Here is a 23699-nt window from a genome sequence, read left to right as displayed (position 1 = left end):
CTGTTAATGCTTGAATTGTCTCTGTTGACTCTCTGCTGCACATTTTCATGTGGGTTTGGCCATCCATTTATTTTTATGCATGTTAATTATAACCTGTGTCCAATCAAAGGAGGTCACACTCATTTACTCATTCACTTATTTCATTTTGAGGATGAGAACTTAGGTGGTTTCCTCTTTCTCCATAACAGGGGCAAAGCAGGGAACTGCTCTGGAGACGTACAGGAGTCCTACATTTCCCTGTGCCAACATCCTATGGTTCACATGTCTGTCAGGTGGTCTCTTAGATGAGACATTAATGATTGCCACATGATATATCATCATGACTTTGGTGATCCTGCTAAAACCACCATAAAGAGGGCTTTTATGATTTTGAGTGGAAATGTCTCTGTTGGACTGTTGCATTACCATGACATTTATAACAAATATTCATATTTCCTTAATTATCCAAGATTTTTGTTTTGTTTGAGATTTTGCCAAATAAATAAACTTATTTAATCAGCGAATTTAAAACTGAAACAAATACATAATTGATTTTTTTTTTATTTGCATGCTAAAATAATTAATAATACCCACTGTCATCCTTTTCTGATTTGCATCCTTTCTTTGTTTTTTGTTGTAAACTTGATATTTTCTGAGCTTTGGACTGTTCTTTCCAACCAAAACATCACCTCAGGCTTAGGAGAAAAACAATTTATCTTGTAAGTTACTAAGGACTATGTGTCACAGTGTCGACGTCACTTTTTGGTGACCCAAATACAATCATTTCAGTCTGGTTGTGTCTGCATTCAAAAATCCCAGAGTGAGGGACAGATTGAAATAGATGAAACACATGTTGAGGACAGATCTCACAGACAAACTAGGCTGAACAAGGACAGACAGGGATAAATTGTGTTTGGCGCTGGGAAGAATAACAGGGGCGAAATGAGACGTGTGAACCATCAGGAGGCACTGACGTCCATCTATTGCAGAGGGGCAGTGTTTCTGACTGTTGCACATGGGCTCCCCTATGTGGCCGAATAACGAAACCACAGTGAGCAACCGGCATTAGTACTAAGTACTATTAACAGCAGGGATGATGAGCAGGGAACTCATATTCCTTCAGATTTTCAGTGATCAGATTCTACAGAGCGGTTTGTGTTCACACTCATGCACCATACACACCCTGAGCAGTTTTTGATGCAGTTGCTGCTTTTCCTTCCCACTGTCACATGAGATGGTATAGAGATTGTGACTTGTATCGTGGCAGATAGCCTGGGGAGAAGAGGACTATTTGATTCTATTTGAAACAGCAACAATAAAACTAAGGAACAAAAGAACTAAAAGTAGTGAAACTTAACCAAAGTTCTGCTGTAAGCCTCTCCAAAGTTCAGAGGACATAAGGATCCAGTCAACAGGAAGTGTTGAGGGAAATGGATTGGGCTTTGACTGACATTGACATCTCTTTTGCTTAGGAAGGTTTCTAAGTCAGTGAAATGACCCAAAAGTATTGAAGAGGTGACCATAATAAGAGCTGGTCAAATTTTCTAAATGACAAAAAAAGGTTCTGTAATGCTCCTTTTCTTACCTCTTTATAGTGACCATCCTTTACGAAGAAGAGATGCTGCTATTTATCACGGCAGCAACGCACCACTCCACAACATCATCTGCCGCCACATTTATGTAGCATATTAAGAGCAGCACCACAGTTGTATTTTTCTAATGAAGTCTCATGATGTTTTTTCTTTATTAAACAAGTCAAAGTAAAGTGGTCAGTACAGGATTTTTTTAAACTTTCCAACCAATCAGCAGCAGCGATGATGAGGGTGGCCCAGAGATCTTAATGTAGCCTACTGCTAAGAGAACACGTGTAACTTGTATCTTCATCACAGTCCTCACATGTAGGCTACACAACAAAAGGTGATCTCTAACTAATAATTAACCACTGATTGTCATTAACATGTTTGTTAATTAGAGTGTAATTGTCCTCTAATTTCCCTCCTGCTGCTCTGTTCTTCTCCTTTATGTCCTTATAAACCTTCATAAGAACTTTTTGGTACATGATAGGTAAACAGTCAGAGGGAAACTCCCTCCATCATCCTCCTCTCCACTAATCTAATCAGCCAATCTTTGATATGGTTAAATGTCATCTCCTGTCCAGTCTAACAAGCTGTTTCCCCTTCATGCAATCTCCCCCTCACCCTGCTGTCATCCATCCTGCTGTTTTCTGATGCCAGTTAATTAACCAGACAGTCACACCCACCTTGTCATCAGCGTCCATGAGGGAGAGCAGCTGGGTGACCTCTGTTAAGGTTCCTGATGGCTGCTGACTAGGACTTCCCTAATAAGGTGCTTTTGTGTTCCTCTTCATGTAGGTTAAGTGTGTGTGTGAGTGAGTGTGTGCGTGTGCTTTAATGTGTGTGACACCCCGTATATCTGCATGCCCTCTCTGGTTGTTTGTGGCCTCGGGCTGTGCGACCAGAGCCGCTGACAATGTGTGTGTGCTCAGCAGGGGACAGTATTTAGGCACTGAGAGCTGTGGCCGGGGGATCTTTGAATCCATAATGAGCTGTTGTGTGCTGTGGAGCTGTGAAGCCGTTCGCTGGGGGGACAGAGGAGCATTGTGTGCAGCTCAGCTCAGCAGAGGAGGCCTGACTGAGCTGGGCTGGGAAGCACCACAGGGCAAACATCTTCTGGATACTTCTGTCTGTCTGCTGCTGCTGCTGCTGCTGCTGCTGCTGCTGCTGCTGCTGCTGCTGCTGCTGCCATCCTCTATCTTTGGCTATGCTGTAGGTCTTTAACAGGCTCTCATCAAGATACACTATTTTAGATAAAGACCAAAACATGCCTCTGAAAATACTAATTTATAAAGAAAATATATTAACAATATATTGTTCTAATCAAATGTGAAGAAAGGTTGCAATATTTATCCTACTTAAGAAAATGTCAGTGGACATCTTAATGGATAACACTTCACAAGTCAACAAGTTTCAAAAGGCCAATAGTTTTTAATTTTCTTACCTTTGGACAATTAGCAGGCCAGCTGTTTCCCTCTGTTTTCAGTCTTTGGCAGGATATGCTAACCAGCTACTGACTGTACCTTTATATTCACACTACAGATGATACCAGTCATCTGATTTGTCTGACAAGAAATGGACAGTGAGTAGGCCTCAGCTTGAAGAGGGGCCCAGCAGCTCATTTTTCACCCTGTAGGAGAATAATATTGACCTGAATCAGGGAAATGAGTGACTGCAGTTTATCTGAATTTTAATAGTGAATTTGTATAACAAATAGTGTGAGTGAATATCACAATTTGCATCTGAGTTTTATGTATAAATGCTAATTTGAATTCAGGTCAAGTTTTTCTTTTATCTGTATTCTGTTTTGCTGAAATTCAATGTAAGTGTACGTAATAGATAGTACCTATGTAAGACAGATGTCATGTAACAGAAATGTCACTGATTAAGTATTAGGACCTTCAGTAATTATGAAATCCTCCTCTATCTCCCTGCTCTCTTCTGCAGATGATTACAGACCAGCAAAATGCAGAATCACCTGACACTGTGTATGTTTGCTTGCTGCTTCTGTTCCGCACAGTCTGAAATATAAACTGAAATTTATAGCTTTTTTAAAATATAGTTTTCTGATCCACAATTCCAATCTAATCACATCTTAAAATGTCCACACAACCCTCAGAGAATTTAAGATGTACAAATCAAATTCAGCTTGATAGTAGCACAACCTTTAAACCACACTTTACAGAGCTCCATAAATGTCGGATTTGTCATGTGACGTACACAAGCAGACCACCAAGTGAAATGCATTATGCTGATTCAGATCAAAGCCTGTCTGTCTGTCTGTCTGTCTGTCTGTCTGTCTGTCTGTCTGTCTGTCTGTCTGTCTGTCTGTCTGTCTGTCTGTCTGTCTGTCTGTCTGTCTGTCTGTCTGTCTGTCTGTCTCAGCACCTGCCAGCTCCAACACCCAGTCTGTATATTAAAGATGCATCTATTCTTCTGCCATTTTCAGACTCTGCAACATACACTCATTGATTATTGCCAACTGAATAACTAGGCGGCTCCTATTCATTCATCTCCCTAAAAAACAGATTTTCTTTTAAAAAGAAATCAATATGATGGACATGAGGAATGTCATAAATCACCATATTTCTCACTCTCTACTCCTAAATATCCCATCCATCTTTCTGTCTCGTTGGCTTTTATCTCTTCCTCCGCTCGGACAACAACAGACTCTTTCATGTTGCCATCTTTTCCTCAGACCCCTCAGGCCTTCTCTCTCTCTCTTTCTCTCCCTCTCTCCTTTCTCTGGTTCACACAGGCTAATTAAATGTTCAGAACTCATGATTGGAAAGTCTGTGCTACTTTCTCTCTCTGACTCTCCCACTCTTTCAGGAAAAAAGGTCTCATAAAATTCATACTTGAGTAATTGCCCATGATCGCATTTCAGAGTTTTTAAAAAGAAGACACAGATGTTGTTGTTTTCATAAAGTCATGACACTTTATTTGTGGGTTTAGATCAGTTAACGTTGGACAGCAGATATAATATGATGGCAGACAAAGTAGGTTACAGTGAAGTTTTTCTAATTTTTCAAAAAAACTGAGGATGTGCTGTGATTGACAGATTAAATGTTAAATGTTAATCTTAAATGAAGTGCACTTTTACATTTATATTGATAGAACCATGTCGAGTGGCTGTGGGAGGAACAAAGAAGAGGAGATGGGTTAAAAAGAGATGAAGTTTACAACTCAACAAAGAGAAAAGCGAAATCAGCAATGGGTTTCAAGGTGCTTTAAGAAAAACAATTCACAGATTAGGCTTCATTTAGACTCACAGATTCCCACATAGAAACCCAAATATGAATAAACAGTAGTTTTGGAAAGATCATATTTCTCCAATAAGGCAACACATGATGTAATGTAATGTATTTCTACCAAAGACTTGATTTGAGAGCCAAAGTAAATAGGCAAAAGTCAACAGAAAAATGAAAAAAAAAAACCTAATTTTTGTGATACTGTAACTACACCGACAGGTCTTATATATGAAGCTGTCTACAGGATCTCATATCAGGATCTCATATCAGCTCTTATTTAACTACTATGCTGATTGAAGAGAACCTCTGGTATTTACTGTAAAGATGACTGAACTGAGAAGTCACCTGGGTACTTATGTTCTTAATTGACTCTTTATTTGACTTTATTATCTGCTTTGCACATTATTTTATCATTTTGGGGCAGTCATAAAGATTCAGTGAAATTACAAATAGTCCAGACCAGAAGTTTATTGACAAAAAGAATGAAAACAGTTTCCTGAATTATCCAGATGATCTCACGTTTCCACCACTGTAGCAGCATAATGCCATAATAGTTGAATATGTAGCCTACAAATATCTATAATGTAATTGAATTTCATATAAAGCCTAAAAAAATTTAAGTCCGCAACAATTAAATGTGCAAATGTTTCCAGTTGCTGGCGTTGTGTTTTGTTGCACTGAAGGGAAGAATTTTAAGTGTGAAACAGACGACATGTGCATGACTAAACAATGTGCTGGCACGTATGACTGAGGGCCAAAACTGTCATAATGTCACAAAATGAATACCACCATTGTCCATGCCAGCATCATCCCCATCTTCATCATCACCATCACACTCTGAGTTTCAACATCCTCCAGCATCTGAGTCAGAAAGAGGCACAAGTATGAAGTCTGTTTATAACTGTTTCCTCATGGCTCTCCATCACTCTTTAATTTTATTATTTTCTTTTACCACGAGTCTCATCTGCTGCTCTCATCCAGGCTCCAGTCACCTACCAACTTTCTGATTTCTTTTCTAATTTCTTCGGTCTTCATTTTCTTTTTCCTAGCTATTTCTCTCAGTCAGGCTGAATTTGTGGCCGAGAGATGCGGACACAGCAAACCACTGAACAATAGGCCATTCATGATGCCCTGCAATGCAATGATGATCCTGCTCTGCCCTCCACCCTCCACCCTGCACCAGCCTCCACAGCTGCACAGGAATGTGGTCCAACAAGTTACCCGCTCCTCCTCCTCCTCCTCCTCCTCCTCCTCCTCCTCGCTGCCGCCACCACCATCGCTACCACCGCCACCACCTCACCACTCCTGCCGCCATCGCAACCGAAGCCCCTCTTCCCCAAATAAAAAAGACGAAGATGGCAAGAAACTATAGAGGGGGGAAACTCTGCAGACAGAGCACAAAGAGAGGATTCATGCTTGCTCACATACACTCCCAGAGAAAAAAGAGGGGGACCTATTTAAGCGTGGTGCAGCTGCACTAATTCACTGGGTGAAAATGGGCGAAAGAGGAGTGACAGAGGTCAGATAGCAGAATCATTTTTTATTCATCCCCATGGATGGCATGTCACTGCATCATCACCGCTTACAAAGTGCATGATGGATAAATCAAGGGATAAATCCAGAAAACACCTGCAGCCCTTGGTCAGATGAATCAATCAGTTTGTTCCAGACTTTTTAGACAAAAACAAGATTTCCAGCCGTTCACTTCATTCTCACCAACAGGTCACTAAAGTTTCTTTCAAAGCCTCAATGCAAAGCTTGGTTTTAATACATTTTACTGTCCACGTGTAAATACTTCAGACGATATCCAGTCACAGCAAGTAACCGTCTGATCCTCACTGCGTGAGCTCCACAAAACCTCTGAGTTGTGTATAGAAATCTTAATACATGAAGATTTGTTGTGAATCACTGCCCAGGTCTCAGACTTCAGTTGGAGGACGTGTTGTGTTGTTAATGTACAGTACAGTGTGAAAGTCTGAGTCAAAATATCTGAGTCACATGAGGCTCAGTATTATTGATAGTCTGGTGTCGGAGCTGGAATTCCCCAAGCAAAAGCACTGACTTCCACTGTTTTTTTTTTCACACAAACCCTGAGAGGAAATGATATTTATGAATTACATAGAGTGTTTTTCTCAAACCAAGAAAACACAGACAAGACCAACAACATGAAAAAAGCCATTGATAAGATGGGTTTAAACAGCCATTTTCAACCTCACTGGGTTATTTCACAACAACTCTGGAGCAAAGAAAGAGTAAAATATTCCTCTGCGCCAATCTGTGCGTTTTTCTGACATATAATTTTGGATCCTTTTGCTGGATTCGTCATCATTTGGAACAAATGACGCCATTCATTTCAGACCCAATGTGCCTATTGACATGGGAATGAATGCTTTCCACCAATTATACATCAGTTTAATGCAGAATGTGACCCAGCATGTGAATATTTGACCGCTGTGCATGCTTCCCTTATCTGCATCCCTCTCACACTCTCACTCTCTCTCACACTATCTGCATCTCTCTCTCCCTCTCTCTTTTTCCAGCCTTTGTCAGATTTCAAGAATTTCCCCTGGAAGTTGTTCAAGTATTAAGGCCAAAGCAAAAAAAAGAAAGAAAAGAAAAGGGCCTTCTCGCTCTCCCCCTCTCTCCCTCTCTCCCCCTTTCTTTCCTCTCCTACTCTCTTTGTCCTCTGAGCACCTGATCAACTTCACATCTGAAAACATCTACAAAATATACAATGTATCCCATGAGCACATCTGATGACGGCTCTGCCTATAGCCTATAATGTGCACCTGAAGGCCAACTCTTTGACCCCCCCTCAACCCCCTGCCGATTATGATCTTTGACCTTCCTGCTGATCATGAGACCTTGTCCTCCCATCCTCTCCCTCAGGAGCCGCAGGAAACGGGCTCTTGTGACACAGTGGTCTGTGCAGCCATGGAGAGACCCATTACTGCAGTCACATGGCAGGTTAGCACAGGGACTGATGCAACCATGTGAGCTCTATTTTCTAACAAGTTACAGCTGCCCCGAGGCCCATGATAGTTTCACGCACATGGAAAATGTCTGAAAATGCATGGTTGGTTTAGATTCAGAGCAAAATGTGATGTCCTCATGTTGTCTTTTATCTGTACATGTGAGGTCTGAAAGAAATCAACAGGTGGTGTTTCCTCTTTTGGGTGACAGGTGTAATATCCACGAGCTGACTTGTTGTCTTTGAAACAAGTTGGCTACTTATCCTTTAAAATAAGAACAATCCATGAGCTTAAAATTAGACATGTATGAGAGTTTTGATCACTATGGGTGTGAGAATAAACCTGACAAAGCTATTGGCCTTTTTTTTTTTTTTTTTTTTTTAACAGTGATGATAAATAAATGTTTTTAAAACTTCTAAATCATTTTCTAAATATCATGAATATGTATAAAACACAATGACAATGCCAATATCTCATAGTGAACTCATTTAAACTATTTAAGTTTGAGTTTTTAATGACATCAATCCATCGGGAGCTCATATCTTTACTTCAGCCTCTCTGTGTTAAACTAAAGCAGTTTGACATCCAGTCTAGTCTAACTTTGAACTAAACTTTTTCAAGTTTGAAGCTCAAATTTTTTCTTAACTTTAAAAAAAAAAAGATTTTAAAAAAGGCAATACTGAAACAGAAAAAAGGAAATGAAATATATGAAGATGAGAACTTAAGAGAAAGTTCTTATTTTCATATATGTCTCAGAATATTAGAGACACAACGCAGTCTTATTAGAGAAATGTAGTTATGTTATTTAACCAGATAAAGAACAGAATAAATTGTTTAATACCCAAATATAATTAAATACTTGCAGAAGTGTGTCTGGGGCCTGCTGAGACAAATGTAAAAGTTCGCCTCTTTCTTTAGGGCCTAATTTATTTCTAAAAATAAAAGGACTTTAATGCGAAAAATAAACAGTAACTTTTCAAACTAATGGACAGAAGTCCCTTAAAACATCGAACAACTCGTTCGGAAACATATTCTAAAAGGCCGCGATGCTTTTGTTTCCCCGTTTAGTCGATTATTAAAAACTTCAACCTGATCACGAGAGGCTTGACAGACGCAACAGATAAAGAGTAGCTCCTTTACAGGCGAACAAACTTTTATTTTATTTTATTTGTCCTGATGAGACAGTGAAAATAATTCGCTCTGAATGTAAACGCCTATTGTCCGATGATAAAAAAAAAAGAGATACCACATATTGTTTCCATCTTCTCTTTAAAAAAAAAAACATGCATTAAATAATTATGTAAAATTCTGACGGGTAACTTTTCAAATCTCCTTTTCATTGTACAAATAAAACATTGTGGAGCGCAAAAAGTATAGGTCTAATTGGAAAATACAAGTTGGAAAGATCACAATAAATGTTTCATTTAACGACATAAAAAAACACGAAATATATAGGCAATGTTAAAAGAAAACTTTAATTCTCCGCAATCCGGAATAAGATCAGTGAGGCGAAATTAAATCCTCATATAGATTTATCATTATGCCAAGACGCCTGACACTCAGTAGGTATTGATTCGCTTTAACCTATAGCCTACTACTCGGCTGTTTTAACCCAGGAGGCTATAGATGTAGGCTATTATAATCTATAATAGGTTAATAATAATAATAAAAAGTAAACTATATTATATGGAAATAAGAGTCCAAATTGAACTGTGGATCTTTCACCTAATGACACTCTGTCGACGTGAAAACCACCTTGCCCTGTCAGACACACTCCCTGGGGGGCCGTGCACATCCAGCTGCACTAACCAAACACCAAACCGCAGCTTGTAGCAGCTCAGCTCAGCTCAGCTCAGCTCGGCCCCACAACGACCAAAACCGCACATCTTTAGCACTTCCCAGTTAAAACAGCAGCATGGCATTGTCCGGTTACAGACCAAAAACACTCACTTCACCAGCCTCGGAGGCCTCACGCAGGATCCCACTGTGGCCGGTTGGGTCGACGGGGTGCAGCATGTAGGTGTCCGCCCCCCCATCACCACCCAACCCCAACACACACACACACACTCACTCACTCACACACACACAGACACCATCACCACCTCATCCCCAAATGTATAGCCCCCTACCATCAGCACCAACGAGGCCCAAATCCAGGTGCTGCAGAGAGCAATTAGAAATAGAAAAGTGTCGGGGCGGGAGAAACAGAGAGATCCATGTGTCCAGTCCGCTGCAGAGTATTTTCTGTGTGCGCGACTAGTGTCTATGCTCGGACATAAGGGGAGAAAGACGCACACATCGCTCTCTGTTATCAATTTTTTCCATGTTTGCAGCACAAAACTGCTTTTTGTTCCCCATTTTTTCATTTACGAGGGTTAATGGATAGAGGCTTGGGCGTTTGATCACATGGCTACAATTCACCTGAGATGGAGACAAAGAGAGCAAAGAGAGAGGAGAGAGAGGGAGAGAGAGAGGGGGAGAAAACTGAGAGCCAGCCTCAACATGAGAGGCAACGGACACACAGGGGTTATTGTTGCATTCATTTTGTGTGTGTGTGTGTGTGTGTGTGTGTGTGTGTGTGTGTGTGTGTGTGTGTGTGTGTGTGTGTGTGTGTGTGTGTGTGTGTGTTCGGATGCGCATCAAATGCTGCTTAAAGTCGATTTTCTTCATTCCCATCAGGCCACGCTCTAACGGCGCTGATCAGGGCCTAAACGCACAGACACAAATCGACCATCACGCAGAGAAAAACAAGAAACTTTATCGCTGCGCCACTTGGACTGTGCGCACAAAAAGATGCGTAAAGACGATCAAAATATGCAACACTGCTTTAATATTTCAATAAAATGCAGAAATCGTGATTTGTATTCACATTAAGTTATGTTTTCTTTTTTCCCCCAAGTATTAGTCGGTGAACGAGACACTTCGCTTAGTTTATCTTTCAATCTCCAAGCTGCACAAGGCTCCAAGTTTTTATCCAGTAAACCATTAGACCAGCCTATTAGATTGGACTATTGATAAGTTAATTGTGCTACTGTGTGAATGGAACAATAGCACACTGATCTGTGATTCAAATATGATGTAGCCTGTTAAGAAACTTCAGGTTGATGTGCCTTTAAATGTTTTACTTGTGATCCCTATCCCCAAATGACGCACGTCAGTGTGACCTCAGAACCAAAAGATCAAAAAGTTGTTGTTTTCGTTTTTGTTGTTGTTTTTGTTTCGTTTTTTTTTTTTAATTTGCACATTTTTTCCGACCAGGAGAATTTCCAGTATAATAATAACAGCCCCACGTAAACTTTTAGTTTTGGTTTTAAAGGTTTATAAAGCTTCCATTCATTGATTATTTCGTGGTCAGAGATGGAAACATACAGAAACTGGATTAAAGATTAATTTTGTGACGTTATTGACCCTGACCCAAATACAGCCCATCACACATGGCCTACCAAGTCATGCTAGTTGTTCTTTTTCCTTTTTTTTTTTTTTTTTAAAGTAGGCTAGCCTATTTATCTGTGTTGCCAAGCTTGAATGTCTTTTACAAAAATCACCAGACAGTCTTGGGTAAGAAATCCAGGTTTTATTGTGAATCTGGTTAAATCAGAGCAAAACTTTACAAGTCCGTTTTTTTATTTTTTTTATTTTTAGGAACGTGACCACAGGAGGCAATAACTCTCCTCGTGATTGTTTATTTGTTTCATATAACATGTCAACACGTCCAACAAACCTGGCCTTCTCCTGCCTCTAAATGGCCGCACTGTAGAGTCATTTAAGCCACTCCGATGTAAAATCTCACCTCTTCCCTGTTGGATATGTTGCACCGTGATGGACAGACGGGGCATTAACGGTGTATCGCTCCTCGGCCAGTCGGAGAGCAGCGGGATAATTAGTTGACCAATGGGAGCGCGCTGCGCTGCCGGGGTGGGCGGGGCTGACAGTGTTCTGGAATGCTGCCTCTCTGGGAATGTTTTCCACTTTCAATCACTTTTTTTTTCTCCCGGTCCCTCTCACAAGGCGCTCTTTAAGCTCCGCTGTTGCCACACAGAGCAGCCATTCATCGGCTCTACAGTCAGCCACACACTCCCATGTTGAACCACTGGACATCTAAATTGGTAAGTTATGTAATTTTTTTAAAAGAAAATTTCTTCGATAAAAGAATAGGTAGGCCTATATTTCATACTAGCTTATGTGCCAGTTGTATTCTCCTTACTTTTTACTGAAAGAGCTTTGGCCGTATTTTTTAGAAATTAGATAGGCCTATTATTTTTTTCTATAACTGCTCCTTCTATCCATTTAGGCTATTAGCCTATTACCATTATTTTTTTTTATAATGTTATTATCATTATTATATTATTATTGTTATTGGCTACCGTTTTGGTCACAGTTCATCCGTTACAAAGCTGAACCTAAACTAGCTGAAAACTAAAATGAGCTACAATTTACTTTTGGACCTCAATAATAGGTCTACTAAAGAGTTTCTGTTATATTACATTTGATTTTTAGGTGTAGCAGCTTTTGCTGAGACGGATTTCCAGCCGACGGAGGAAAGGACACTTTTACGCCGGAGTATGGCTTTGCCTGAGAAGAGTCAGCAATAACTGGGATCGTCGTATACTCCAAACCTTCTGATTCAGTTAAAACGATTTAATTACACTGAACAGTCTGGACTCTCGAGAAAACTAATTTTGCACTCAAAAGAACGTTGTCATTAGTTGAAGTTAAATTTAAAAAATAAAAAAAAATGTCGGGCGAGGAGCACAGCCTGTCCGAGGCGGAGCTGAGTCCCGGAGGGTCAGACGATGGTCATTCACTGTCACCAACTCAGCCCGGAGCGCCGCCCGGCCAGGACTCACCTCTGACCGGGGCGCCTCAGCAGCTCACCGCGCTCTGCGTGGGGGAGGGCAGCGAGGATGATGGAGGCAGATCCAGAGGCAAATCTGACGGCGAAGAAGACGATCGTTTCCCGATCGGTATCAGGGAGGCGGTGAGTCAGGTGCTGGACGGATATGACTGGACACTTGTGCCGATGCCGGTGCGCGTAAACAACGGAAACAAAGCAAAGCCCCACGTCAAAAGGCCCATGAACGCCTTCATGGTGTGGGCTCAAGCGGCGAGGAGGAAACTGGCCGACCAGTACCCCCACCTGCACAACGCGGAGCTCAGCAAGACCCTGGGCAAACTGTGGAGGTTTGTATGGAGAGGCTGTCCTAGCAAAGAACAGTGTGGCTTTACAGTGGTACATTTCCTGTGCAGCATGTATGTAAAGTTACCTATATGAGGAGATGTAACCTATAGATTCAACTTAAAGGCAAATGTTGGCAAATTGTAGCCTATGCTCTTTGTCCATCCTCATTTATCACGCACGAGGTTGATATCAGCATCATTTTCAGACATATTCAAAGAAATAGCCTACTTTCCCTTGGACTCATAAGACTAAATCACTGCTTGTTTTTCGACCCCCCCCCCCCCCTCCCTCCCTCAGGCTGCTGAACGAGAACGACAAGAGGCCATTCATCGAGGAGGCGGAGAGGCTGAGGAAACAGCACAAGAAGGACTACCCTGAGTACAAGTACCAACCCCGGAGACGCAAAAACGGCAAACTAACGACTACCAGTGAGTCCGATAGCCAGGGGGAAGGGGAGGCCAGCCACTCCCAGTCACACTACAAGACCCTGCACTTGGAGCACAACGGCGGGGCAGGGTCTCCCCTGGGTGATCTGCACCACCACCACCATCACCACCACCATCCTGCTGGTAGGTGGCCGTGTGCACAAGATTTGTGTTTTGACATTTCCATAGTTCGTATACGAGTAAACAGAAAACCTTCTTGTACCTGATGTCAGAGTTCACCTGTGTCCTTTCTCCTCTCTCCCACAGGTCAGGGTCACAGCCCACCCACGCCCCCCACCACCCCAAAGACAGAGCTCCAGTCTGGGAAACTGTCAGATGCCAAGAGGGATGGGGCAGCAGGAGCGGCCGGAGGATCAGGGGGGTCCAGGGGAGCCCTCGGGGTGGGGGCTGAAGGCGCATCCGGTGGTCCCTCGTCATCAGGCGCTAAACCCCACATCGACTTTGGCACCATGGACATCGGTGAGATCAGCCACGAAGTGATGTCCAACATCGAGCCGTTTGATGTGAACGAGTTTGACCAGTACCTCCCTCCCAACGGCCACCCGCAGAGCGGAGCCGGCGCCCCCGCGGCCGGGTCCTCGGCCTCGTCCTACGCCTACGCCCTGGCTGCTGCTAGCGGGCACTCGGCCTGGCTGTCCAAGCAGCAGCAGCAGCAGCCCCAGGCCTCTCCCTCTTCCTCCGACCCCTCCAAGGCCCAGATCAAGAGCGAGTCTGCGTCTGGGAGCCACTACGCCGAGGCTTCGTCCTCCCCCTCCTCAGGCACCCACGTCACCTACACCCCGCTCAGCCTCCCTCACTACGGCTCCGCGTTCCCCTCGCTGGCCTCCAGGGCTCAGTTTGAGTACGGAGAGCACCAGGCCCCCGGGGCGTACTATGCCCACTCCAGCCAGGCCCCGGGGCTGTACTCAGCCTTCTCCTACATGGGCCCTACACAGAGGCCTCTGTACACTACCATAGGAGACCCCTCCAGTGTGGCCCCCTCCCACAGCCCCACACACTGGGAGCAGCCTGTTTACACCACACTCACAAGACCTTGAGGGAGACCAGCTGAGCAGAGGGAAATATGGGAAGCGTGTGAGTGGATCTGTGTGTCTGTTTGTGTGTGTGTATGTGCGAATATGTGAGCATGTGATTGCATATGTGTGTGTTGGTGTGTGTGTGTGTGTGTGTGTGTGTGTGTGTGTGTCCATGCCATATTGATGTTGTATTAGAGGTTTTTACTTTTGTAGCCAATATAATGCAAGACGCATCCACGGGGCCTTACACAGTTAAATAAAATATAAAAAAAACAGCCACAAACTCACACAGTATAAGGTGTGAATCATGGGTCAACAGCCAATCAAACGACAAATAAAGCTTAACAAACGTGTGCCATCAAAAATATGAGTTGGGATGTACAGCACGTGTGTTTTTGAGAGACGGACGAGTGAGAGACACTGAGAGTGGACAGATGTGCATGAGTGACTCAGATTTGACCCAGACGCGATGGGTTGAGACTGACATAATCAGATTTTATTAACCAAACTAAAGGATGTTCTTGATGTCATTGTGTTATTTTATATGAGTAGTAACTTTATTGTCATTGTCGATATCCTAGGGTGTAACTTTATTGTGACTGATTTGATATTACACTTACACATCTGCACCACTGCTTTGGGAAAAGCATGTTTTGTTTCAATAAGATGTTCCCTGGGGTTGTTGTTGTTGTTGTTTTTTCCGTGGCCAGAAAAGGATAGTTGCAACCTTCTTTCTTTGTAGATAGCACAGTCTGTACTTCTGTCCTTTCTTTACATGAACTTCACTGAACTGAGCAATGAAGCATTTAAGGGGAAAATAGGAAAAAGAGAGGGAAAGAGAGCTCTTAAAGATGTATTTCAGCTTATCGCTCAGTCTTGGACACTTACCTCAACTCTGTTCATTATGTGCCAGTAGCAAAGGAGGAGTGCAACCCCCCGGATACCTGATCGACTGAAGGTATTCAATATATCAGAACCTTAAACGCCCACTTCAGTCTTCTTTTTTGCTTCCTAAGTGCCTAACATTTTTTTTTGCTGATTCACATCTGATTCATCCAATTACTCAGTTAAAATCTATAAGCACAAAGTCTCAACCAAACCTCTCGAGATAATTGGCCAGCTTTGGGTCCTACTTAAGGATTAGAATCACATGTATGAACGTTCTGCGCTGCATGTAGGCCAAAAGCATGTTTTAAATAGCCCTCTTCCTCTTCAGCAATGTGAATAATGGTCATTACCACAGGTTTCACCTTTAGTAAGTGATGCATACTTTATCATTTTATACTGACCCTCTTACCATGTAGTTATTATTTTTATGTAAGTAATAATGCATTGTGTGTCAAAACTTTGCTTCTTCCATTTTGTATAATTCTGGATAGTTTTGTAAAGTGTTTGCTATACATTCACTTGAGTATTTTGGCTTCCTTACAAGAAAAGCAATGTTGAAATATTATTGTTGTCATTTATTAAATCAATTTATTTATAAAAAAACAAACAGTGTAAGGTTGTGGTTTTATGTGGCAGTGCTGCTGTGGACAAAACACTTTGTGCAGTTGGCAAGTGAAGGGTGAAAAAAATAAAATTAAAAACATGCTGCTGACGTGTGAACTGCAATAAAAACACAATCGGAGCCCCACCAACCTAAGCTGTTTAGTGTGTTTGTGTGTTGTAGGCTAAAATTGACTACTAATTCCCCACATTTAATCAGCTGGGGACTGCGTGTTACTGAGAAAGACAAAGAAAGCCATTCAGCAAGGGAGAGGGACACAGAGAGAGAGAAAGGGTGGGTGTAAAGAGCCAGAGGCAAGGCCAATTTCAGCGTAACCAGCGTACACTTGGACTTTTGTACATGGCTCTCCTTTCACTCTGTCCTCTCCTCTCCACCTGAGGCTGCCTCCCTGGATCTACACTCAGCTGCAGTTAAAACCCATTCAGAGAGTAAGAAGTAAAAAAATCAGGTTCATTAAACTGACATGACAGTGTTTGATATAATAAAAAACAAAAGAAGAAGTTAATATCAGTGCTGGGTTGAAGGTGAAATTGTATTTTCAGTGCAGCAGGGAGTGCGTTGTAAATATTGATAAAAGAAAAATATAACATTATGTAGGTAGACCACACTTAGTTCACAAATTTAGCAACGTGGCTCCCAAAGAATTGATAAACTCATTAATAACAGCCCTATACACATATAGGCAGACCCTTGCTATGAATAATCTTTAAATGTGTGAGAAAAAAAGTTAAATCCATAGGAAGTATTGATATTATACTAAATACAAACACCCCAGGGTGCTTTGTCTGCTTTGTGTAGTTGTATTTAGTTTTTCTTTTTCTTTTACAACGATCCAAACTCCATCAACTTTTGTGCTGTTTTCTATTGCCTTATTCAAAACACCAAACTGTCTAATGTCAAACATCCTGTAATTGTAAACTTTACATGAATAATAGAAAATTAATGTAGCATAATGCATTATTCAACATACAAGTTGACCATTATACAGGTTTGTAGCCTAATCTACATCAAGTGTTTTAAGAGCTATTTTATCAAATAATTGTTCTTACATCAGACTGATTTTGGTCTGTGTTGTAAGTCTTTCTAATGTACTCCACTTGACTGCAAAGGCAAATATTCTGCTTTGTCATCAGCTACATAATTTCTCTGATGCGACTTTGCATAGGTAGTAGGTAGACTTAGTAGACTTATATAACAGAGGACTATTTCAAATTAATGTCACAGTAGGCTACTGCTGTGCTGATTAGCCAACGTTAATAATAATCCAATCCAATAATAAACATAGGCTACATTTTAAAGCCTAACACTCTATCCTGACCTTTTGAGAAGAAAATGTTGTTTATTCACTTGAATATTGGGCACTGAACTTAACTAGTAAATTTTGCATGTGGGAAGCCCTAACTGTAAAAGTGAAAGAGGAGGGACTTACATACACAAACATGCACAGCCTCTATACATGGCCACGCTGCCAGATCAGATAGAGAAACTCAAGTTACAATTAAAAATAAAATAGTTTCTCTACTGCATTTATTAATTTCTTTTCATCTTTAGTTTTAATAATAGACAGATGAGCTTCAATGCACCAGGTCGGACCATGGCCGTTTATAAAACGGGTCAGACTCAGGTCAGACTCCTAACCATGTGGTGGCAGCAAAGCGCCTACACTTACACAAGTCAAACGACGAAGACGCTTTCCGGGAGGCGCCAAATCCGTAGCAGCAGCAGCAGCAGCAGCAGCAGCAGCAACAACATACAAACACGACAGCACCAAACTGACAGGACAAAGTCACGGAAACAGGTAAGAAATGACTCTGTTCTGTCTTAGCCTATCATGTTATAGCCTACCTAAATGTTTGCCCGACACAACTGAACCTCAGCATTTAGACCGAAAACATTGCGAGTTTCTTGTGTAGAGGTTTCAGTAGCTGGAAGCGTGTCCAACAGTGTGTAGCAGCAACAGCATAACATAGTAGGCTATCAGCTTGTTTTTGTGTTAACGTTAGCCGACTGAAGCAGCTAACACAACAGAGAGTCATAATAACAGAAAGACTTTGATAATAACCCCTGAAACACGGTAAACTCACCCTGTATCGCTGCTAAACGCCCCCAAAGTTGCATGCTGCTGGTGACGTAGTTTGTAAACCTTTTAAGCGAAATGTATGTGATATAACGTTAGTTCAGATGTTATAACCTGCACAGGCTTTTTGTGGCAGCTATACACGTCTCTCCTTTAGATTTAGCACTTTTCACCCGTTCATCCTTGTCTGTCTTGCACGCACAACATGTTTAAGATCTGCCCACAGGTTGTCAGTCATGTTCAGTGGCTTCACCAGAGGCTGTAGGGATGATAACCACTTTGGCTCAGGTCAGGGAGGGGACTGTGTGATTTCATCCTATGTGTCTTCCTCTTCCGACAGCGGTCATGGATCTCAGTCCATTTGAAAAAGACAACTCTGTCAGCTGCCGGCTGGTGTCTCCGATCCCAGATGTCTGCAAGACGGAGGACTGTTGTTTGGGCATTGATGAAGCGGGCAGGGGGCCTGTGCTCGGTGAGCTGCTGAGATAATGACCGCCATTTGTTTTAGCAGTGACCACACAGTGAAGCATGTGGTATACATACCTGTCTGTATTTTGTGATCCAGGCCCCATGGTGTATGGGATATGTTTCTGTCCAGTTTCGAAGAAGGATGACCTAAAGAACTTGAAAGTGGCAGGTAATCAGTTCTGCACAATTTAGGCACTCGCAAAATGGTAAAATGCATTCTGAAATTGATGCACTTGATTATTTCCTTGATAGATTCAAAGACTCTAACAGAAGCAGAAAGAGAAAACCTTTTCCAAAAACTGGATGAAACCAGAAGTTATGTGGGCTGGGCACTCCAAATCCTCGCCCCTAACACCATCTCTACCAGCATGTTACAGAGGTATTTGGCACATGGGGCATCAATAATAATTAATGGCATCTTTCATGCAGAGAACCCATGATTTAGATTTACACACTAAGATTATCCTTGTCTTTGCCTCAAGGACAAAATACAACCTGAATGCTCTTTCGCACGATACAGCCATTGGTCTAGTACAGTATGCCTTGGATTGTGGAGTACAGCTCAAAGAGGTAGGAGGAAACTTTTACATGGTTAAAAATGCTTTACTGTAGTGTTTACGGTTTAGGGTTAAAAACTACTCTTCTATTCCAGTTTGCTCCTTATTCCCCCATCTTCTAATTTGTTTTGTCATCCTCTCCTTCTTTGTCCACCTTCTTCCACCTTCTTCCACCTGTCTGGTCTTCTGCAGGTTTTTGTGGACACCGTTGGCCCGGCAGAGAAGTATGAGCAGAAACTCTCCCAGCTGTTTCCTGGTATCGACGTGACCGTGAGGCCCAAAGCTGACTCTCTCTTCCCTGTTGTCAGTGCAGCCAGTATCTGTGCAAAGGTTAGTAAAGAGCAGCCACTTCCGAAGTTTTCAAGAAGACTTTGACATTCACCAATGTTTTCTTATTTGGAATTTGTTCTTAGCTAAGTACAAAATCTACGCACATTTGAGAGTTGAGACTTATAATTAAGTGATTATTGAATTTTCTTCTGTTACGATTTGAATTAGAATAATTTTCTCATCATTTATAATGTTTTTAATTTTTTTTAAAATTATTTAAGAAAGCATTGTGGTCTCTTATAATACACTATAGTGTATACACTATATATAATTCACACCAGTTATGTTTATTAGGAACCACCTCATCCAATAGCAATAAAGTGATTGATCATATATGATAATATGATTATATTTCTGATGGCACACCTGAGAGTGTGTTCTCTCTGATGATGCGCTAGTCCAGCTCAGATCAGTCTGGACCAGCCTGCCCCCTCCAGTGCTCTGCATCTCTCTTTTTTGTTTGGCAATTCATTTTTTAACTTCAGATTTTAGATCAAATCAGTGTATGACTGATAGCTTTCAATATATCTTTTTTTCCTGTTACTTTGCATCCACTGCCGATGTTTCTACATGTCACAGCTAGTTTTTTGTTAACTTCCTGCAGCAGTACCTCCTCTTCAGCACTACCAGTTCTTTGTACATTTGGAGTCTGGTGCTCCCTCTGCAGATTTCCATTTGGGCATTTTAACTTTCTTTCTCAACTCTTCTTCTCTGCTCAGTTTCTGTGGTTTCTGTGTGCACACGGCCCTGCGGTCTCGTGCCCTTTTACGGGGACTGATGGGGCGTTTATCACTGCTAATCCTATGTTAATTAAGATCACCTGGCACACGCTCTCAATTTACAAGCAAATAGCATTCATCAATCTAAGAGGAAAGATGCAAACAATTTTGAGGTCTACAAGCAAGTCCATAGATCTGATGTAGGGGTTTCTTAAGAAATTTCTTAAGAACATAATTCAAAAGATACTGGTGAATGAGGCCCATTGTTACATTTATTTGCTGATCCTTCTCTTTTATTTTGAACCTCACAGCTGTACAGTCTTCTGTTTGATTGTAGGTTAAATTACACTCCCAGTCTCCTCTGTCTTTCCTGAGAGAAAAAAAGTTTCACACCTTGTTCCCAGTATACGAGTGAGGGAAGTATATGACAAGCAACATGAATTACAATTTCTTCCCTTTTGATGGTGGAGTTGTTTTACTACACAATCATATATTTGTTTTATAGCAGGAGTCATCATGTATTAAGTATTTTCCTTACTAAAAATGTATGCAATGGTCTCCTGTTGCTCTACACCCTTACATTTTTACTTTGTGTGTCTTTGTGTGGCATCTGAGCTAGGAAGTCCACCCAGTCCATCTTCAGAGAGCAGATTTAATAGTGAGATGTGGATGGTTGTTATTTCAGTTACTTTAATTTAGGATTATGGACCAAGAATTTGTGTCACTGAACACCTCAACATTCATATTTCAAGATATGTTCAGAATTTCTCTGGGTTTTCTTATGTTGTGTGATTATTTTCAGGTTGCCAGGGACCGCGTTGTAAAAGGCTGGGACTTTGCCGAGGACTTGGCAGAGGTGGATGCAGATTACGGCTCAGGTTACCCAAATGGTGAGCAAAACAATCAGCAGATATTATAATCTTTCCAATGACATGAACTCTGTTACTCATAAACACTTAGAAAGGCTGTTAGAAAATGTGTAGATGTATTGATAATCATTGCTGAGACCAATATTGTCCTGTGTTTTTAGACCCCAAGACTAAAGCATGGATGCTGAAGTACCTGGACCCAGTGTTCGGTTACCCTCAGTTTGTTCGATTTAGCTGGAGCACTGCCCAAACCCTGATGGACAGCAAGGGGATGACTGTCCACTGGTAAAGAACATTCAAACTTGATTTTTATCAGAGTCCTGTGTTGTTTAAAGGTAGAGGCTGATTCAGGCCGTTGAAGAAGAATACCATATTCAATCTTCTCTGTTACGTGACCTAGAATAATTCAAACTTTTCCAATCATATCATAGATAGACAAATGGAGCAAGAGACATATTTTTCTGTGGAAATAGTTAGTCCAGCCTTGGCCTCAGAAGCTTGTATTACCATTTGAATCAAAATAAGTCCTTGTAGGCGTTTTTGCATAATTGTTTGCCCGTCTCTGAGATCAGCTTGCTGAAATTTTTGACCACTCCTCCATGTAAAATTCCACCATTTGAGGATTGTCTTGCATGCTATGCCTATTTGAAGCTCCATTTAAACAGGAGTCAAATCTGGGCTTTGACCATAACCGTCTCTTCATTTCTTCTTTTTGAGCCATTCTTTGGTGGAGGTGCCCGTATGCTCAGGATCATTATTTTATCAAAAAGACCACTTCAGATTCACATTCAGCTTATCCACAGATGGCCTTACGTTAATGTGATGCAGAGATCATGGCTGAGTCAATGAGCATAATCTCACTGACAGCAAAGCGTTTCCCTGGCATTTCTCTCTGCAGGTCAAACGCGATTGTGGATACATACACTTTAACAGTTTTTGCTGACATCACACACTTAGGTTGCTATTTCTTCAATCTCCTCTAAAGAGGTTCTTATCATTAGCGTCTGATCTAAAGCACCTGATTCAAATTTTATGGATTTGAAGGAGTGATCAATTCAGTGTTCTTACTTTTACCATGTAAGTGGTCTGTGTTTTTAATAGGCCCTGTTTGCCAGCTCAAATATGTTGAAAAAGTCAACCATTTCCATGGGGTGTACTTAATTTTTCACATGACTGTAAAAATACTTACATGTGTTAGTCTGTGAAAACCACAACCCCTTTGATTTGCACACTTAATGGCTGTGCAAATCATTTTACCCCAGGAGACGAGCACTAACCACAGTGTAAAAATCAGTCTTGTTTTGTCAAATCTGTCCTCAGGGATGATGATGAGGAGGATGGGGAGAAGGCTGCACAGCGGAAAAACAACAGGTCCATGCTGACCTACTTTGGTTCTTCAGCTGGAGGTAACGACCAAAACCCAACTCACCAGACACACCGCTTCCTCACTGAGAGGAGGCTGAAGAGCCTTGACACACTCTAAGGATATTGCAGGACATGCACACGGACACAGGAAATCATAAGGTCATTGCAAGTTTTTCATATACAGCCCCAGCACCTTGTTTTGGGCACAAAGTGCATGGACTTTAATGTAGCATTGTTGGCATCTGATACTTGTATCAACAGAGCAAACTTTACTTGGTTTTTCTTTATTTTCCATGATTGTATGTATTTTTTTTGTACATAAATATGATGTTTAAACTCATGTTCTGCCTTTTTAAGAGCCTTTGATTTAAAGTTCTTGAGCATATATCCAAAGAAGCAAGAAGGCATTGTTGGAGAGGAGCGATCTTTAATACTAATACTGCCCTCTGGTGGCAATATGACAAAATACAACAGGAGTTTGAAAAGCGTCATCAGTGGTTCATATGAACCATGATGGATCAGTAGCACAAGCACGTTGTGATGGCTGACATCAAATGCAAAAAAATGCACCACACTCTGACAGACACAGGATGGAGACAACTCGGCACAGCTTTCTCTCCTGACATTTAAATCATAAAATACAGTCTTTGATCATGGTTCAAAACAAATAGCATTTTAGTTGGTTCTAAATCATTATTTGGATTCAATACCCAAACCTTTCTTGAAGCAAAGTTTTTGTGTAATTCTAATACTGATATAATGTCCGTAAATTACATTTGTATTACTGTCAGTCAGCCACTAGCAGCAGATGTTCTGAAATAAAACATCCTGAAATTATTCATTTTTCTATTATCTTATTTTGAAGTCTTCAATATTTAGATTACTTATACAAGTATAAGGTAAAAAGGAGGATAAGGTTTAATGGTTTTACTGCATATTTCCACCTCCTAAAAACCACACTGTAATCTATTAACCTGAGAGAGGTCGCTTGGCGTTGCATAGATCAATCTTTGGGTGCTTGACGAATCCCGGTCTTTTCTTGTCTCAGAAATCACAGCACTCAGTCAACAGTCTTCTTGTGTTGGATGATCTGTCTCAGATTCATCCTCCTCTGATGCTTCAGGATTTTTCTCTAGGCGAACACTTGGACCCTCAGGAAACTTCACCCATTACGAAAACGTACATTACATTTTTCTACAGGAAGTCGAAGCAGTGGACTATGAAAGAGGGTTAATCATATCATCATAAAAATATATTCTTCTTTGACTTGGTCGCCTTGGGAAAGGTTAACCGAAAAATAAAGGCATGTCCATCTGGCCGCTGCTGCTTAGTTCCCATTGGGTTTGTTTCTGGACTCCTGGATCCTCTTCCCACAGTTCATAGCTAA

At 41.4% G+C, this 23699-nt stretch overlaps 2 protein-coding genes across 2 annotated transcripts; both read left to right on the top strand.

Annotated features, from left to right (window-relative positions):
* The first annotated feature begins 11710 nt into the window (after positions 1 to 11710).
* LOC146991619 (transcription factor SOX-10-like) lies at positions 11711 to 15912 on the top strand. Its single transcript, XM_085775670.1, has 4 exons — positions 11711 to 11882; positions 12274 to 12957; positions 13253 to 13524; positions 13648 to 15912. Exons 2-4 carry the CDS (start codon positions 12512 to 12514, stop codon positions 14436 to 14438), a joined length of 1509 nt encoding a protein of 502 aa, XP_085631796.1. The 5' UTR covers positions 11711 to 11882; positions 12274 to 12511; the 3' UTR covers positions 14439 to 15912.
* Positions 15913 to 17653: 1741 nt separating this feature from the next.
* On the top strand, positions 17654 to 22652 carry rnaseh2a (ribonuclease H2, subunit A). Its single transcript, XM_085775654.1, has 9 exons — positions 17654 to 17725; positions 18345 to 18476; positions 18570 to 18641; positions 18725 to 18851; positions 18955 to 19042; positions 19222 to 19359; positions 20881 to 20968; positions 21109 to 21232; positions 22268 to 22652. The coding sequence occupies exons 2-9, from the start codon at positions 18350 to 18352 to the stop codon at positions 22428 to 22430; spliced, it is 927 nt and encodes a 308-aa protein (XP_085631780.1). The 5' UTR covers positions 17654 to 17725; positions 18345 to 18349; the 3' UTR covers positions 22431 to 22652.
* The last annotated feature ends 1047 nt before the right edge of the window (positions 22653 to 23699 follow it).

This window comes from Trachurus japonicus, chromosome 1 (assembly GCF_045865225.1).
Source record: "Trachurus japonicus isolate A0001 chromosome 1, Traja_1.0".
Classification (NCBI taxonomy): domain Eukaryota; kingdom Metazoa; phylum Chordata; class Actinopteri; order Carangiformes; family Carangidae; genus Trachurus; species Trachurus japonicus.
This window is presented reverse-complemented; position numbering and strand designations above follow the sequence as displayed.

What these genes read in the sequence shown, in the direction of transcription:
- LOC146991619 (XM_085775670.1), top strand. Translation starts at nt 12,512, where the DNA reads ATGTCGGGCGAGGAGCACAGCCTGTCCGAGGCGGAGCTGAGTCCCGGA. An exon ending in ACCCTGGGCAAACTGTGGAG is followed by an intron (nt 12,958 to 13,252) that starts GTTTGTATGGAG and finishes TCCCTCCCTCAG; the next exon opens with GCTGCTGAACGAGAACGACA. An exon ending in TCACCACCACCATCCTGCTG is followed by an intron (nt 13,525 to 13,647) that starts GTAGGTGGCCGT and finishes TCTCTCCCACAG; the next exon opens with GTCAGGGTCACAGCCCACCC.
- rnaseh2a (XM_085775654.1), top strand. Translation starts at nt 18,350, where the DNA reads ATGGATCTCAGTCCATTTGAAAAAGACAACTCTGTCAGCTGCCGGCTG. An exon ending in AAAGAACTTGAAAGTGGCAG is followed by an intron (nt 18,642 to 18,724) that starts GTAATCAGTTCT and finishes TTTCCTTGATAG; the next exon opens with ATTCAAAGACTCTAACAGAA. An exon ending in GTGGAGTACAGCTCAAAGAG is followed by an intron (nt 19,043 to 19,221) that starts GTAGGAGGAAAC and finishes GGTCTTCTGCAG; the next exon opens with GTTTTTGTGGACACCGTTGG.